At 37.3% G+C, this 18,675-nt stretch overlaps 1 protein-coding gene across 1 annotated transcript in view; it reads right to left on the reverse strand.

The window, feature by feature from the left end:
* The window catches only part of ttyh3a (tweety family member 3a), a 68,240-nt gene that overhangs the window by 25,596 nt on the left and 23,969 nt on the right, over positions 1 to 18,675 (reverse strand). Inside the window, exons 3-7 of the mRNA XM_051886387.1 lie at positions 10,265 to 10,376; positions 9,881 to 10,101; positions 8,432 to 8,527; positions 5,723 to 5,795; positions 4,465 to 4,540 (exon numbers count right to left, since the gene is read on the reverse strand). Of these exons, the coding sequence (XP_051742347.1) occupies positions 4,465 to 4,540; positions 5,723 to 5,795; positions 8,432 to 8,527; positions 9,881 to 10,101; positions 10,265 to 10,376 (578 nt within the window). The remainder of the gene's footprint in view (positions 1 to 4,464; positions 4,541 to 5,722; positions 5,796 to 8,431; positions 8,528 to 9,880; positions 10,102 to 10,264; positions 10,377 to 18,675) is intronic.

Here is an 18,675-nt window from a genome sequence, read left to right on the forward strand (position 1 = left end):
GACGGTAGTCAAGGTCATGATTTTGATTCCCATAATATGGAAACTGTATGCTAATTCGAAATATTTCTAATGATAAATGTTGAAAACAGCTGTGCTGCTTAATTTTATTTTATGAGCAGTAGTGTTGATTAAAATGAACATGCAATAAATATCCAGACTGCAGGGTTTTAAAAAACCCACTTTCTATTTCTGCACAGGAAATACTAATTCGCACAGTCCTCTCACAAACCTCCACACGCCAACGCAGATGGAGTCTTGGGCCATCTTCATGCGCAGCTTGCAGCAGGTTGCGTGGATGCGAATTAAAAACAGATACATGCGTCAGAGCAGTGGGTTTGTTGAGGAGGAGGAGTGATGCTTTCATCACTATCATCACACACGTGGACACGCACATGGCAGCAGTCACAAGGATAAGTGCCAGCAGTGGTGCCTGTAAAACTTGCTTATGAACAAGCCAATTCTCCCGTCCCATACAACCGGCCTCCCTGATTGCCATATAAATGGTATAATTATGGCAATGATGAGGGGAATAAAGTGGCCTCTCAATTATATCCATGGATGGCTGTATACAAAAGTCTGAAGTTTATAGTGTGGTAGTGTAGTTCATGGCTGGATTTATAGGTTGTAATAGTATTCAGTCTGAGTGCCAGGGCCCCATAGTCTTACATGTCATGTGTGAATGACCTCCAGTAATTGGATGCAATATTGGGTGACTGGTGATGCCTTTATGAAACAAAGACAATGGAGCGACTTCCAAACACGATCCGAGAGGAGGCTGAGATTTAAATCCCACTCACGCTGCGATGACTGCAGGCTGTAAAAGATCCTGATTCACACGAGGCAGGAAACATGCCAAAACACTGACAGATCTTATTTATGAAGGGTTTTACTGCTTTTCTTCAATGACGATCATAAAATTTAACATTCCTCTGAGACGCTATCAGATGAGTAAATGGTGTACATAACGCAAGACAATTATAGGATTATATTAAATGCTTTCCCCAATAAAAGTAGAGGTATGTTTGGACTTTTTTCATCTTCTGGGTTTGAAATCAACATTGAGTGACTGTCACGTAGATGCAATGTGGATAAACATCGCATCTACGTGACGGCCTTCTGAAAGATTAGTTGGTTAGCCAATAATAATAATAATGAGGATTTACATATTGAAGTAGCAAAAGCATTCAGTCTAAAGGGCGGTTTAAACGACACTAAAAACAACTTTTTATTGGTTTTGGCCGTTCATTAACATTTAGGGGCCTGAAAACGCAAACTTTTGAAAACGGGTTTCAAAGTGCAAGTTTTTGAATACGATACCAATTCGATTACCTGTCCAGTCTATAGGCGCGGAGTGTTTCTTTACAAAGTGACATCGCCAATAACTGCCATGGCGTGAATAATACAGCGTTTTTAGTCGTTTTTGCAGATCAATGTTAACGGGGATTGTTTTGACAACGTTGTTGTATATACGCAAGAAAACGCAATGGAAAAACTTTTCTGTTTTTAGTACATTGTTGTCGTGTAAATCCACCCTTATTTTAAAAGTTTTTTGCTGTAAGGAAATTAAAAAAAAAAAAAAGGACCCTGTTACACATTTCAAAATGTAAATTTTCGCTACGTTAAAAAACACCCACTATTGTGTTTTCATGACATTGCAAATTCGCAGCAGTTTACTACCTTTTTTTTTTTTTTTTGGTAATGCCAGGCTAATATAAAAAGTATAATGTTATATGACTATAATAAAAATCTTAAAATGTTAAAAAGTTTGCTAGATTTATGATTTTAATTACTGCATAAATGCATAGCAGTCTGTAAAAAGGGTCCATATGGCCTCTTTAAACAACTAGACATGTATTAAACACCACAGCACAGAAGACATGCTGGAATACATATTGAGGCTTTCCTCACAGAAGAAACATGATGGCACAGGGACATGCGTGCTATTTGTACAGAGATGTATAGAGATACAGAGATGTCTTGGTTCTATTCTGGGGAATCGCAATAGGATGACTCATGAGTCTAGGACAGCGATGGCCAGAAGCAACACACTCAAAGCTTCACTGATCACTTTCTCTGTAGTTTCCATCTATTAATGCTTCCGGCTGAATCACTGCTCCAAATGTTATTTGAAGACTATTTTTATTCTGGAGTAGTGCAACAAATTCTGAAATCCCACTCACAAAATAGATTTTCTGAGGAAGGAATCATAATTCACCAATCTTTTATCACAACTGTCCAACTTAGACTCCTTGAACCATGACATTGATCTTTTTTTCTTTTTTTAAAGTCTTTTTCTCTGCACAATAGTCATTGGTGATCATGTCTGACAAGCTCTAAAAACCACCATAAAAGTATCCAAATGACTTGTCTGCTCTATTCCAAGTCTTCTGAAATCATATGATAGTTTTGTTTAAGGGACAGATTAAAATTTGTCATTTTGGTAACACTTTATTTTAGGGTCTTTTAACTAGTTGCTTATTAGCATGCATATTAATAGAATATTGGCTGTTTACTAGTACTTATTAAACACATATTAATGCCTTATTCTGCATGACCTTATTCTACATTCTTAATCCTACCCAATACCTAAACTTAACAACTACCTTACTAACTATTAATAAGCAGTAAATGAGTTGTTTATTGAGGCAAAAGTCGTAGTTAATAGTTTATATGTGTTCCCCATACTGAAGTGTTACCGTCATTTTCAATGAAAATGTACCCCTTCAGTGAGCTGTTAAACCAAGTAATGAGTCACTGAGTTGAATAGTTTTTATTTATTTATTTTTTGAGCAAGTTCTTTATGAACTAGTTCATCCGGTTCACGGATCGGACTGATCTGCCTTTCTAGTTCAACTTACCGATTCAGTGGTGTGGTTACAATTTAATTTAGCTTTTTTCTTCCTCACACAGTTATGTAACTTAAGAACCGAGTTATTTTAGTATTATTTACATACTAATATAGTATTAATATTTTACATTAGCTTTTATTTTTATATTTTCAGTTTTCATTTTAATTTGTAATTTGTGCTTTTGTATTTTTTTTAATATTTCTATTTAGAATTGATTTTATTTAATTTCAGTTTTAGTTCTAGTATTTTAGTACCTCAACTTAAACATTATTTCAGTTAGCTGCCATTAAACATTCTAATCTTTGTTTCATCTACGTTTTTTATCCAATATTTATCTAATTATCTAATTTTCTTTCAGCTTTATTTCAATTAACAAAAAAATGTTTTAATGGTTTTAGTTTTAATTTACAACAATACTGCCTCAAAAAACTTTTTAAACTTGATTTTAAATTTATTTATTTATTTATTGTCATTTTTGGAGCTTGACTGCACATGGTCACTATGAACCGGGTTAGACAGAAAAAGTCTGGGTAAAACAATCTTAATTCTTTTTAATTGCACAGACAAAAAAACAAAAAAAACAAAAAACAAAAAAAAAAAAAAAAAAAAACAAATTGAAATTATATTAGGGTGAGTAATAATGGCACAATGTTCAATTTTGGGTGAACTATCCCTTTAAGGAGTTATTTAGAGCAAATGAGAGAAAGACTGAAGATAGGAAGAACAAAGATAAGAATAGAGCCCAGAAGACACAATTTCATGGGTGTGTGAAGCTGAGAGTCACATGGTTTATCATCCCCATCCTTCAGCAGTTTTCTCTTCCTCTCCTCTTATCTCTCTCCTGTATTCTGTTCTCCAGAAGTTCTCTTTGCTGTAAGTCTTCTCTTCACAGCTGACCAACAAATTGATTAATCATAACCTAGGCCAAAGTTGACATATTGAACCTGCTTATGCTACACTAAAGCATATAGGGCTTCACATGCATTCAGAAGTACACCAATGCTGGGGGTCATTAACTAAGAGGTCATTCATCAACTGAAAGTTGAAAACATAAAGAAGCATAACAGGTCCTCTTAAATAGGATTCACACATGTTCAAGCCAGTGAAAATGCTTCCTTTTCAGGGAATAAGTCATAGGAAGACCACTTTCCAATGGGAAGAACCCTGAGTTCACCTCGATTAGGCTTGACCAGAATGTATGTTCCTGCTCCGGCCACCCAAAGAGGAAGGCTCGGGCGCGCAAAACAAACACAGGCTGGGGGGATAACACCCACACAGTTGTTTCTGCCCTCTGATTTACTGAGAGCATCCAGCCTCCTGTGGATAATAAGGTCACTTTGAAGAGGAACTGCTGTGTTGAGTAATGCTGATTAAATGAGGAAGAGAAAGTCAGATGGAACGCTTCCTCTCTGAGCCAACAGGAAATGAAAGCCTGCGTGACTGTTCATTCCTCAGAGAACACACTCCTCCGTCAGGAGGTGTAGGACAGTCTAAATTCAGACAGACTCGTAAGTGATTCACAGGGTGTCTTACTCACAAATCAGCAGGAGGTGGAAGAAAGAGAAAATGGTAATATCTGTGTGATTTCAAAGAAAAGGAGTGAAATAAAACATACCTTTCTTGATAAGCGCGTACTGCTCTGACACCTCGTTAATGTACATGTCAGGTGCCGCACAGAAGTCACTGAAGCCCTAAAATGAGAGAGAAAAGCAAACGATGAACATTAAAAGAGTATATTCTACACTTTATAGCATTTTATTTTTCCCTGAAGTTCAGAAAAGTTTTTCAGGACCATTGATTGCATTCTCTACAGACAGTTTATTCATTAAATTAATCAAAACTGACAGATTTCTATTTTTCTTTTAAACTTTCCTGAAAAAAAAAAAAAAAGTATCATGATTTCCACAAAAATATTGATAAGAAACATTTCTTGAGCAGCAAATCATCATATTCTGAAGGATCATGTGACACTGAAGTAATGATGCTGAAAAATCAAAAATATATTATAATAGAAAATGGTTATTTTTAATTGTAAAAAGTTTCACAATATTACTGTTTTTACTGTATTTTTGATCAAATGCAGCATAAGAGGCTTTTCAAAAACATTCAAAACCATTTTACGGACCTCAAACTTTTGAATGGTAGTGTTTTTAATGCTAATTAAATCACTGTCGTCCTGACAGCTTGCTGTGCTTTAGTTGGTTGACAATCGCTGCATTTTTATTATGGCATGCCAAGTTAAAAATAGTCTTACTTTAAAAAAAATAAAATAAACAAACCTTGAGATCCCTAAATTCTGTTTCATTGCATTTTGCACCAGCAAGAAAACCTCTCATCCCTATCATACAGGGGCTTCCATACAAACGATTTGCCAAACAGTAGCAGGAAACCCACTGACTAGTTGATTTTGAGGTTTGTACAATCCTAATATGTAACTGACCTCTTATGTTTTTGTGTGAATTTAGTAAAAGTAGTCACATGAAATTGCTGAACTCTCCCTGTTAATTTGCTTAATGATAAATATGATATGTTGAAATGTAAACATGGTCGGTTGTTGATGTGCTCATGGTTCTGACGTCACTCACAATCACGGCAATTTCTATAAATGTCCCAGGTGGACTGGGGAAAGAGATTTGCATTGTGAGTATTAGAGTACATCTACCAAAAAAAAAAAAAATGGCATGATATCACCCCTTTAAAGCAGGTATAACTTTGCTAAACAGGCTGCTAATCACAGACATAAGCTATTACTGGCTGCTTTAGGTAAATCCACAGATATAGCTCGAGCATGTGCAGGAGAGATCATAAGAGGAAGCATCACTACAATACTGCCCTGCCTCTGTGTGGAGTAGTGTTGCCATGGAGACACTCACCGAGGAGACAGTCAGTTCCAGACCCAGTGAGCTCCAGCTGATTACCAGCGCCAACACACCCAGAAAACACACCCTGAGAGAACAAAGATAATGATTATCTAAACCATCATCATATACAGTTTATACATATCGTGATCGTTTAAATGGTTGGAAACCCCTCAAAGGGGTGTTTCTGCTGGGGAAAACCCTTCATATCCCACTACAATTTTCCAAATTTAATGGTGATAAAATGATAGAGGCAACAGTCGGATTAAAAACCATCAAGTAATAAGCACACATTTATTGCAATCATCCATATAGCATGTTGTTATATTATGAGTATCATATTTGTGTAAAACAAACTTCACCAAAACATCTAACAGTCATATCTGAGCATATTCAACATCGCAGAATTGAAGACTGCAAATAATAACAATAATAATATATTATAGAATTAAATAATAATATTAAATAATATTAACAAAATTAAATAAAAAGTATACACACATACACACTATTATTATTTTATTGTAATAAAATTATTTAATACTTAACTAAAACATGTTAAAATATTTTGCTTCAAGTACATTTATCTTATGGATGTTTATATATTTTAATGGAAAACAAGACAAAAGTTCTGAATTTTGAACAAAAATGACAGTTTTTGCAGTATAAAAATTGTCTTCTAGAAAAAAAAAAAAAACAGACATCAAATAGATTGTGATTTTATTACTGTACATTAATGAACATTATGGCTCCACCTGTACCTTTAAACTAAGGCCAAATCAAACCGTAGGATAACATCACGGTATCATGCAATGCCTTGAGTCAGGAGTGAACTAGATCAACCTGAAGATTTTAGCAGTAGCAACTTATTACTGAGCAAATCAATACCTTGACATTTACCTTCTGACACGGCCTCAAGTCAAACGGATTTTTTTCTATATAATGTAAATGCAAAATGTTAAATGTCTGAACATATGAGCAAGACAAGCCAGAGGAAATCGGTGAGCCAGCTACAGGATAGAGACGCCAGGCTTTAATGTGAGCTCTAGCCCGGGGGAAACAATGCACTGCTCCCTCCTATAAGACACGGCAGGTTAACGACGAACAAAGAGACACAATGGCTCTATCCGTGTTTTTTGGCAGGGCTAGTTGAAGAGTTGTAGACAATCTACTAAATGACAGAACATGATTGGTCCCACAACACGCACCTGAGGTACTCCGGTGTACCCAAACATGCAACAGAAAGTGTCCATCCAGAGACAGACTCTCTATAATGTTCACAGTATGTTATGGAGAGTCTTATATTATAGTATATTATAGTATAGTATAGTATAGCATGCAACAGCCGGGTTCCAAATTTAAAAATCCCATTACCTCCCTCCATAGTGAAATTAATTTTGTGTTTTGAATTTTGTCCTGCCTTTGTGTAAAAAAAAAAAAAAAAAAAAAAAAAAAATCCGTATTTAACAAGTTATGAAGTAAAATCACTAGCTTCAGTTACACTTTTTTCGTAAGTTAAATATGGAAGGCAGTCTGGCGGAAGCTAGATATTTTACTTTATAACTTGTTAAATATGGATATTTTTCTTACACAAACGCATCGCTTTGCCTTTATTAGCCGGAGCCATGTGGAGTACGTTTTTGATGGATGGATGGAGGCACTTTCTTATGCTTCAAACTCGTTTATTGCCATTATAAAGCTTGGATGCATCAGGATATTTATTAATATTTCTCCGATTGTGTTCATCAGAGAGAAGAAAGTCATACACACCTAGGATGGTTGAGGGTGAGTAAATCATTAGGTAATTTTCATTTTAAAGTGAACTAATCCTTTAAGAACAGAAATCCTGGTGAGAAAATAAAGAAATCTGCACCTATCAGGACAAGCAAATCCAGCAAAACTCCCATGAAGCACTGGGACAAATGAGTCAGTCTCCCTACGCACTCAAAATACTTAATTTTTTGTGTATATGCATATTTTTAATCAAGTATGTCATTCACAATGCTTAATGAGACAGTTTGTCTGATTTTCAAGTACATTGATTCAAATTATAGTTTGCAATGTTGTGATTAACCTCGTAGCTGGTTGCTTTGGTTCAGGGCTTATAACTCTTTAACGAAGTGTATCTAACTATGCATCTATCCCTATGGGAAAGATACATCTGGAACCAAGGCTGCTGAAAAAGTGGGTGGACAGTGTTGCACTCTATTACGTTGTTAGCTTAGCAACATGCTAACATCAAACTCTATTGGTGTGTCAAGTCTCTTAGCACTTTACATGAGGTTGTGTGGCGAGGTACTTTATATAGAGTGGTTTTGAAACAGAGCTAAAGTGACTCAGTTTTGAGCTATGTTTGAGATTGTCACGCTGCTCATTCTTCTGTTTTTCTGCAGCGTCTCGGAATTAAACTTCCCAGAGGGGGGGAAATCAGAGCAAAAGAGACATTATACTTTCTTTGTTGGAGCTAAACATAAGAGAATAACTAACATTTCATAAATCAATCTGGTGTAACTGCTTTAACTGAGAGTCAGAAATCATTCATCACAGCCCCATGGAGTGTCATCGAGTGGATGGCTTCCTGACAGTTTAAAAACCTTTGTGAGTCAGAAACTGGAGCGGATCAAATATTGCTGGCCATTTGCTAGTTTCTATAAGCACTGAGGCTTTATTTTCCCTGGTGTACCAACTCATGACCCAAAGACACATCCATATGAACCGTCTTACCCAATCAGAGTTCCTTTGGAGTTGCGGATGAGACCGAAGAGCACCAGCAGGCAAATAAGCACATCAAACAGCAGCAGACCCAGGTAGCCCAGCCACCTAATGATGACAACACATTAACATAATACATTTAAACCGCAGCAAATTCTACAGCGTTCATGTCACTAACACTAACAGATCAGCTGTCTCTTGCACATTTAAATATACGAAATACACTACCACATCCTTCATTCAGCAAGGATGCATTAAATTTATTGTTTATAATGTTACAATAGATTTCTATTTCAAATAAATGAACTTTCATTAAACAATCCTAAAAAATGTATCACTGTTTCCACAAAAATATTAAGCAGCAACTGTTTTCAACACTGATAAGAAGAAATGCTTCTTGTAAATCATCATATTAGAATGATTTCTGAAGGATCATGTGGCACTGAAGACTGGAGTAATGATGCTGAAAATTCAGCTCTGTCAAATGACATTAAAATAAATAGAAAACAATTACTTTAAACTAATGATATTTTATTGTTTAACAGCCTTGGTGACAGACCCCAAACTTTTGAACAGTAGTATATGCTTATATATACCTGAAAATATAGCCTAAGTTTCATAACATTTCTATTTAAATGTACATGCCCTAATGAATAAGATTTTTACATGTTTTGAAGATTACTTGTGCAAACTTTCCATCACGATGTTAGGGGTTGCTGCTAGATGGCATAAAGGTGGAAGCTATTGTAAAAGCAAGCTCCATTTACATACAGAAAATGTAAATTTTGTGAATCAATACCAAAAATGTTTGGTTTCATGGGATTATCCTGTTATGGAAGCCTGGAATGAAACTTATTTGACTGTTTTTAGGCAAACTAACGGACCCCATGGCAATTTCTTTCACTGAGAAATGTAAATGGTCGACAAAAGGTGGAAAGAGGCAGCGAGTGCACAGAATACTAATTTTTATTTTCTCTGAGAGTGCACTGTTAACAACTTCTGTGAGACAGAAATCTTTTGAGAGCTTTTTTCTTTTTTTGGATGTTAGAAAGGTTTTACACAAATGAAAAGTACACTTCATAATGTGTTTCAGGGTTGTCACAACACCAAAATTTCAGTTATTTTAATATTGATATAATAAAATTTTAATATTTAAAATATTTTAAGTCAATATTTGAGATTTTAAGTTAATACTTCAAAAACACCACATTCATATGTTCACAGTTCTCTGATGCCGGTTAATGGTCACATGACATGCAGGTAAACAAATAACATATTTAATCTTTTTTAGTAAGTGTCTTATTTTGTGCTATTTTTGTCAAAAAGAAATCAATGTATAAATACTTGCACTCAGGTACTGAAATCTGTATTTTTTTATTATTATTTTTAGTTTGGAAAGTGTGACATGCCTACATATTTCTTTCACTGATCTCTTTCTGTGACAGATATGAATGTACGTACCTGTACCAGTCATATAGTTCAATCTGGGTTGCCAGATCCTCCAAGGAGATGCTGAGGTTGTTCCAAAAAGGAATGTCAGCCATCTGACGAACCAGCTCAGCCCGCTGATCCTGCAGTTTCTGTATGATGGACAGGTAGTCTGTATGCTTTGCATACTGGTCCTTTAGTAGCTGAAGATTCTCGTCCACAGTCTGGCTCTGAGCTGATGTACTTTCTGACACCTACAGACACACAAACACATTTGCTTTGTAAGCTCTTTTCTCATGAGATAAGGATCACACAGTGTAACAGCTGTAAGTATGTCAGTGAGAATGTCAAGCTCTGGTGTGTTTTGGAGGGATAGAGCACCATGTGAACATAACCCAGTGTGCATCAGTGCCTCACCAGTCTCTGCACTCCTGACACGGTGCGGTTGGCATGACGGAGTGAGTAAGTCAGTCGATTCACGCCGTCACAGGTCTCACCGTTCCCGTAGAAACCAACAGCAATGCCAGCGCTGTAAGGATACAAAGAAAGAGAAGCATAAGGAGGAGGGGACAGGGGAATTGAGACTTTCAGTAGAGCCGTGGTAACCCTGAGGAATAGGTCAGTAATTTCTCAAACCCTGCACACAGCCGGAAGAAGATAACACAACTGAACACACATGAAATGACCTATTAAATAACAGTGAATAAGTCACAGATCATTCAGGAAACTGATATACATCAGTCATTCCCAACTAGAGGCACTTGGAGAAAGAGTCAAAAAAGGAAAATTCAGTCATCATAATCATAACCGTCATTCAGCTACTGGAAATACAACAAATATTTAATACCACCATTCAAAAGTTTGGGGAGAGTAAGATTTTTTATTTCTATTTATCAAGGAATCCTGAAAAATCATGGTTTCCACAAAAATATTAAGCAGCACAACTTTTTTTTTCCCCAACACTGATGAAAAAAATCAGCATATTAGAATGATTTCTAAAGGATCATGTGACACACTGAAGACTGGAGTAATGATGCTGAAAATTCATCACAGGAATAAATAAATTACATCTTAAAACATATTCAAACAGAAAACAGTTTTTGAAATTGTAATAATATTTCACAACATAACCGTTCTTAATGTATTTTTGATCAAATAAATGCAGCCTTGGTGAGTGTAAGAAAAAGTGTGAGAAACTTCTTTTAAAAATGGTAAAATCTTACAGACACCAAACTTTTGAATGGTAGTGTATATAACAAAGTAAACGAAAAAAATATATAGCTTCAAAATCAGTAATATGGACATTTTATGGGTTGGAAATAGGAAAGAGTGTAATACTATTTCAGGGCGATGAGTTACAAGCATTATTGCGTTATATGGCTCATAACCAGAAGGTTGCTGGTTTAAGCCTCATGAAGGCCAACCTGTGAATAAGACAAACAGCCCTTTGGGGAGATCCCTAAATGTTAGCATAATTTAAATGACTACATGCTTACTTATTCATTTGTATAGTTAACAACTAACAAAATGCTGGCTTTTGTGCACATTAGAGATCCACAAAGTGGTCAGACGCTGGATATCACTCTGTGAAACTCAACACGCCACTGACTCAGACTGTTGGGCTACTACAACAGAGCTGGGAGAATAGAGATGAAAACGAATCAATTGCGCTAACAGCTTTGACCGGCGAGAGAATCAGGTCACAAACACTCGCTGCCCCACAAACCCACTGAGGCCATTCACAGAAATGTACGCCCAGCAGCGGACCATCTGCACCATCTGACCCAGAGATATAGATGACCATCAACACATTGGACTTAAACGTGTTGCCTCACCACCAGGTGGCACAACAGCACAACCTGCCGACAGGGCTTTCAATCCCACTCATTCCCATTCCCCACCCTCTCTCGCTCAAGTATGTCACCCAACTCATTGTAAGGCATTCAATGGCAGCTACAATCAGCAGCCACCCCATTTAAGGGGGTTCTGCGGCTAAACAAAGAGCTATTCACCACAGGACAGGCCCGCAGGCTCGCTTACATTTAAGACGCATTCCATGCGTTTGCCAGTCTTATCGTTTGCTTCATGTACGGGCCAAAGTCTAAGTATAAAGATTTCACAAAAACATGTGGATGTGAAGGACCTATTGTCGCTGAAGCACTACGCAGGAAGGAAGTCACTTGAGTTGAATCGAGTGACAATTTCTTAAACTAGCTCAGTATTTTCTAAACAAGCAGTTACTTGTGTTAAACTGATGCATGGTGTGTTGTTTTTATGCGTTTCCATGCGTTGTCGTGTTCAGCCGGGGCGTGTTGCGGCATGAAAGTGCAGATCAGGAAGCAGATGTCACCTCGCCATTTCCCCGGAGGCTATGGTCATGTGACCCATTAGAGAGGTCTCAGTGGAGTTCCCAGCATTCCTACTACACTGCAAATCTGGTGGATAATCTGCAGGAGCAAAGTTAACTAAATACACAAATACACAGTCTAATCTCTCATAGCAGGTCATGAATGACTAGACAGTGATATGTGGGCCATTTATTTGCTCATGTTTTTTCACATTACATCAAATTGTAGTGCTACGTGTGCGTTTAAACAAAAACAAAACTGCAATGAGTTCACTAAGAAATTGTTTAAAAGAAGCAGAGGTTCATATTTGCTCAGTCATAGCTGCTCAAGAGACAAATATCAAGGAATACCCATCCAAAAAATTAGTGTGGTGGTACAATGCTGGTATCAGTGGCCCCAAAAATTATCTGGACAATTTTGGACACTACGTCTGAATCTCAATGCGCTAGAAACAAGATGTCAAACCAATGACATCTTTAAATAAGTGCTTGAGCTTTTCTCAGAACAAACTTTTAATTAACTGGTCTAAAGTCATTTTAGTAGATGTATGAAGTCAGGTCTCCTCAAGGAAAGTTGTCCAGTCGGAGTGAACAGTTTGACTAATTTGACAACCAGAAAGTGTCATTTTTGATACTGTATCTGTTGTTTTATAACTTAAACTATTAAACTTATTTTGACTTTTGTACTGTTGGCATTTTTCTTTGAAATAAATGACTCTTGGTTTGATATTTTGCTATATAAATGCAAAACCAATATATTTTTTAAAGCAACATATACTTTGGCTACTACATACTATGTTACTGTTTCATTATCATAATAATATACCATGGTATTTAAATGATACTGTAAGGTACTTCAAAGAATACTATGGTATTACCATTGTAGAAACGTCAATAAAACTTGAAAATAAAGGCAAAAGTGGGCAGCAGTGAGGTTTATAAGGTCAGATACATTCAACCATACAAGAGACATCTCCGACAATAGTTATACTGAGAGATGGGAAGTGATTGTGGGCTCTAAGACAAGATGTGACCTGAGGACAGATCAATCAATGGTCCCACAGCTGAGGCCTATGGTGGGCCGATATCACCGCTATGCTGTATTAACGAAAGCTCAGTCTGTAAGACGGTCTCTATTCTGAGCCTAAGCTCTCACGGGTCTATACAGACATACTGCAAACAAATAAATAACAAAAATAAGCCACATGACTCATCGAAATCTATCCCAGGGCTCCCTGATGCTAAGAAGCAGACTTTAGTTGCATAACATATAGAATAAGTAATGACCTGTGATTGTTGATCAATGTGAATGGGGTTAAGCGTTCCTTAGAGAATAACACTCCATTGACTGGGCAGATCACGCAGAGCGATCTCATTTCTCATGCTCGTCCTGGTGCACCCATCCCCCCTAAAGCACAGCGTCCTGAATCAGTGGGGATTTGGCTAAGTGGAGTGTCACACGGTTAAGACAAGACAGGTTTGGTCAATATGTGCCTGAAAAGTGAGTGGCCTTTGGTGTTCTTCCCAAAACAAAAGACTCTCATGTGCAGATTTCATTTAATGAATAATTAAAAACAGTTTGAATCACTGTCCAATAGGGCAGGGCAAAAAAATTGTCTCAATACTTTTCCAAATTTTTTTCAGAGCAGGGCCACTGATTGCCGAAGCACATGGTGCGTAAAAGTTGCCAACGCTCTGCTGATTCCATAGCAGAAGAGTTCCAAACTTCCACTGGCATTAATATTAGCACAAAAAAACGTGGGGCGCGAGCTTCATGGAATGGGTTTCCATGGCCAGGTTCATGCAAGCCTCACATCACCAAGTACAATACTTTTGTCCATATAGTGTATATAAATTGCTCTATAAATAAAAAAAAAGGTGATTTTTCAATTTGCCCCCCATGAAAAAGACATGATCTGGATGGAACAGCTATAGTTTCAAAGTATACAAATTGTTTACTGCAAAATGAACACTAGTCATATTTAATAAAAGGTGCCAATATAAAAAAAAAAGAAAAAAAGTGCAATATTCCAACAAAAAGTTGTGGTTGAACAACAACAAAGTGAGTTTTTTGAAGTTATAGTTATTGTGAGGTTATCACTGTCAATCACCACATTTTCTGAGTCAAAGCCGCATTTTAATATGTTTGTGAATCTAGAAACATTGCAGTGCGTTACTAGCAGTTTTAATGAAAGGATTTGTGAGCATAGAACACTAAGCAAGCACGCGGATTCAAACTTGAGCGCTTAGAGCGGGTATTGAAACACGATTGGCCACTGCATTCATGCGCTCAACAGACATGTCTGATTGGCTACAATGCTGCAAAAACGAAAAAAAAAAAAACCTTTGACAGTCTTCACAGATCACACATAAGCTAAACTTAACATTATCACGATATTCACTATTTTCCCTAATTTTATATTGTCAGCAAAGGTATAGATATTCAATGCATCACCCAGCCCTAGCCAATTTAGCTATTTTGTTGCTAGATTTAGTGACTTCTCCATCCCTTTTGAGAATTTTTTCAAAAGCCTAGTGACAAATCTAGGAACTTCTTGGAAAAACTATCTAGATTCCGTGACTCGCCAACTGATCGAGATTTAATTAATACAGATCAGTAGACTCACCAGTATGATGTCATCTAGTGACATTTAGCGACCGTTTTAGCTACTTTCAGCTGAAAGCAATTGGCAACACTGGCCCTACTGTCCAATATAATTTCAGCATTAGCAGAGACTGATTTTCTTTCCAATGTAAGAAAAAATGGACATGAAAATATACCTAATGGAACTGAAATATACCCATATGAATCAGAATTGAAACAAAACTGGAATCAAGAGCTTTTCAATCAGAATTGAATAAGGAATTTGTATATTTTACAGTGATGTAGAGCTGGACAGATCCATCATATTGAAAGCATAAAAATGTTGGATGGACACAGTTTATATATTCCAGTCTCAGGCTTTTCAGAATTCCCAAATGAACTGCACACTAGCTGCTGTGATGCTATCAGAGCCTTTGAAGTGGCTTCAATGTCAAGTCATGAGCTGCTTAGCAAAAACGCTGTAAAGGTTTCAGAGTCTTGCTCTGGATTTCCATAATCTTAAGTTATGCAGTGCTACAGCTAAAATGTGCCTGAAGCTACAGATTTCAGAAGTCCAAGCATGAAACTTAGGTGCTGTGCATCCGGAATGAGTCCTCCAGGCTGTTTCACACCAACTACATTCAAACTATCTGACAGAGGTGGGGAATGGGGATCAAACTTTAATCATTGAAAACAAAGCAAATTCATGTGTCTTGACTTGCAAGCCTCCGCTACATCAATTCTGACTGAACAGTGTGCATTTGAAGGGATTTCAGCTGGACTAAATAATGCATGTGGTGCAACAGAACTCAAAATAGACGTCAAAGAAACACTCCTATGTAGGAGTAAATACCAACACAGACCCTAAATGTTACTCACAACAAACAGGAAACATTTAGAGTAGGTGTTAACCTACATTACTGATTGGACGGTAGATGAATCTACAAAAACGTGACTTAAATTCTGCTGTTTATGATCACTCCTCTGCGTCCTCATGAATCATTGATGCAGGACAGAGGATTGCATGTCTTAACCACATTTTGTAAAACATTCTTCTTTCTGGTTTCTATTTGAGCGCTCATGTGTTCCTTCAAATGCATCCACTGAGATTTCTTGTAAAGCTCTCAAAATATGTGCCTTCATCAGCAATTCTCAGGAGATTTCACCATACTTCCAAGAAAGACCAGAAAATGCACAACTCTACATTTCTATTTCAATAGTAACGGAATTAGCACACATATTTAATACTACATCCCACGGCATAAGTTAGCCTTCAGATCGAGAATACAGATGGTAAATACTACAAGGGCTTCTTACTAAACAATCTGTTCCTATAGACTGTCTAGATCCACAGGGTCTAAGGCAAAACTGTCCACTGGACGGACGCCATGAGCTTGTTTCCTCCTCATGCATAAGTGATAAGTAGTCCATGCAGAATCTGCACTTTTTCACATTTATGTGCTGTTTGGGGAGGAATATCTGCATAGTTTTGCAGAATAAACTCAAATATGGTAAATTTCAATTGAAACTCATATGCAAGAGGTGGGTTAGGAGATATGCATGTATGAATGACAAACAAAAAAATTAAATGGAAATCTGCAGATCTTTCAGTGGAATTATGATGGTGCCGTTATCATGCGGGCGCACTGATGTGAAATACCAGTTCGATTATGTCACTGTTATACCCTTCCTTATCTAGGGAAGAGGAGGAGGAACAGTTGTAAAATAAAAGTTAAGGAAACTAAATAAATTAAATGTATGGCACCCACCTCCCTACAGCTTCCTTAAATTTAAATGAAAATCATTAAAGGGTTAAGCCTAGTAAATTACAATTCTGTCATTAATTACTCACCCTCATGTCGTTCCAAACCCGTAAGACCTTTGTTCATCTTCAGAACACAAATTGAGATATTTTTGATGAAATCCAAGAGCTATATAACTCGTCCATAGACAGCAATATAATCAACACTTTCAAGGTCCAGAAAGGTACTAAAGACACTGTTAAAACAGTCGACATGACTGCAGTGGTTCAACCTTAAATTTTATGAAGCGACGAGAATACTTTTTGTGCGCAAAAACAAAACAAAAATAACTTTATTCAACAGTATCTTCTCTTCTGTGTCATTCTCATACGCTGTTTACATTAAACGCTTCCAGGTTCTACGTCAGAACGGCGACTCGTTATTGGCCGGCTCCTGCGTCAACATCACATGCATGCGTCATGTGATCAGCTTTGGCCAATACTGAGCCGGCATTCGGACGTAAACACAGAAGCCTTCACTGCGTTAACTGCATACGGATAATGACAGGGAAGAGAAGAGACTGTTGAATAAAGTCATTATTTTTGTTTTGTTTTTGTGCACAAAAAGTATTCTCATCAATAAAATTAAGGTTGAACCACTGTAGTCACGTTGACTGTTTTAACAATATCTTTAGTACCTTTCTGGACCTTGAAAGTGTTGGTTAAATTGCTGTCTATGGATGAGTCACTTACCTCTTGGATTTCATCAAAAATATGAAAGAAGAGGGAGACAGTCAGGAGGGCTGATTAGCATCAACTGTCGCTACTCATTTTAGGAGAGCGGAAACAAAGTAGACAAACAAACAGGCATACACAACACAATTCCGTACTGGGACGCACTGGGTCTTGCCACTCATTAGAATAGATAACTATGTCATCCCAGTAAGCTGCACTATTTGGAATGTTAGCCAGTACCTCATGCATCATCCTCGGGAACGTCGTCGGTGCATTTTGCATCCCAATGGTGAGAACAGAATACTGCAGAAAGTTACAGGGCAATACAAAGGCAGAAATTTCTGAAGCTTTAGGTGTTAAAAAACTTGCTAGTAGCCTTTCAAAAGATCAAGCTTGGTCACATACTTAGCAAAACAGACTCTGTCCACACAAACTTCTAAGCGGGGCAATGGAAAAGAACCCAGCTATTCACTTTGCGATAGCCTGTTCAAAAGCAAAAAGTTTAAATCTGGTTTTGGGACTAATAAGCAAGGTGAGCACCAAGGAATTTCACTAGGTGTTGCAAAACCATTTTGGAGTAAATACTCAACTTCAGTTCTCATAACTTCATGCTTAGCAGGACTGACTCTGCAAGGAAACTGTTTAATGGCCAGGCTCTTGACCTACATCAATATCATGAACAAGAACACTAGTCTGACTTGGAACATCAGAAAATAAAGTAGGATATTCTCAGATCAGTTTACCAGTTCACTATGTTGGTGTTCAAGAAGATAAGACAGTTTAGTCTAGATCAGACAGTATGGCAGAGTTCTGCAAGCATCCGCACAAAAGCTTAGCATCACACACAGTCAATCCATCGTCTTCAGGACTGTAAACGGAGGGAAGAACAGCAGACATATCAGGTAAAACTTCACTTGAGTAGCCTTAAAAGTAACGTTTCTTCCCATACTTGAAGTGTACCACTTAAAAATGAGAATGAAGCCAGCCTAAAGCATTATTGACTGCAGGCTTATATTATGAGAATATTAATATCACATTACGAGAAATCCTGAGTCATGTCCCTCGCAGGTGTGATGATTATTAATGGTGTTTGTGTTGAAAACGAGCTCATCTTCCTCCCAGTGGGGGAAAAATCAGCAGGGAGCCTGTGAAGACGACAGAGAAAGTGTTCTCTGTATTTCTACTTCCACACAGGACCAGATGTGCAGTGATAGACTTTCACAGAAGGCAAGATGCTTGCTCTACATGCACACTCACAGCAGTAAGCATGAGAGAGAAAGAGAGAAGAGTTTCAGTAACTGATATAGAGAATGTATTGAATGTGTGACTGACTGACAGAGCGAGACATACTCTGTGTGAGAGCGAGTGTATGTGCGAGACTAGCTCTTCATGGTTGAAATAATTAGGCCCACATGAAATAC

The sequence above is a fragment of the Ctenopharyngodon idella genome, chromosome 3 (genome assembly GCF_019924925.1).
Source record: "Ctenopharyngodon idella isolate HZGC_01 chromosome 3, HZGC01, whole genome shotgun sequence".
In the NCBI taxonomy this organism is placed as follows: Eukaryota; Metazoa; Chordata; class Actinopteri; order Cypriniformes; family Xenocyprididae; genus Ctenopharyngodon; species Ctenopharyngodon idella.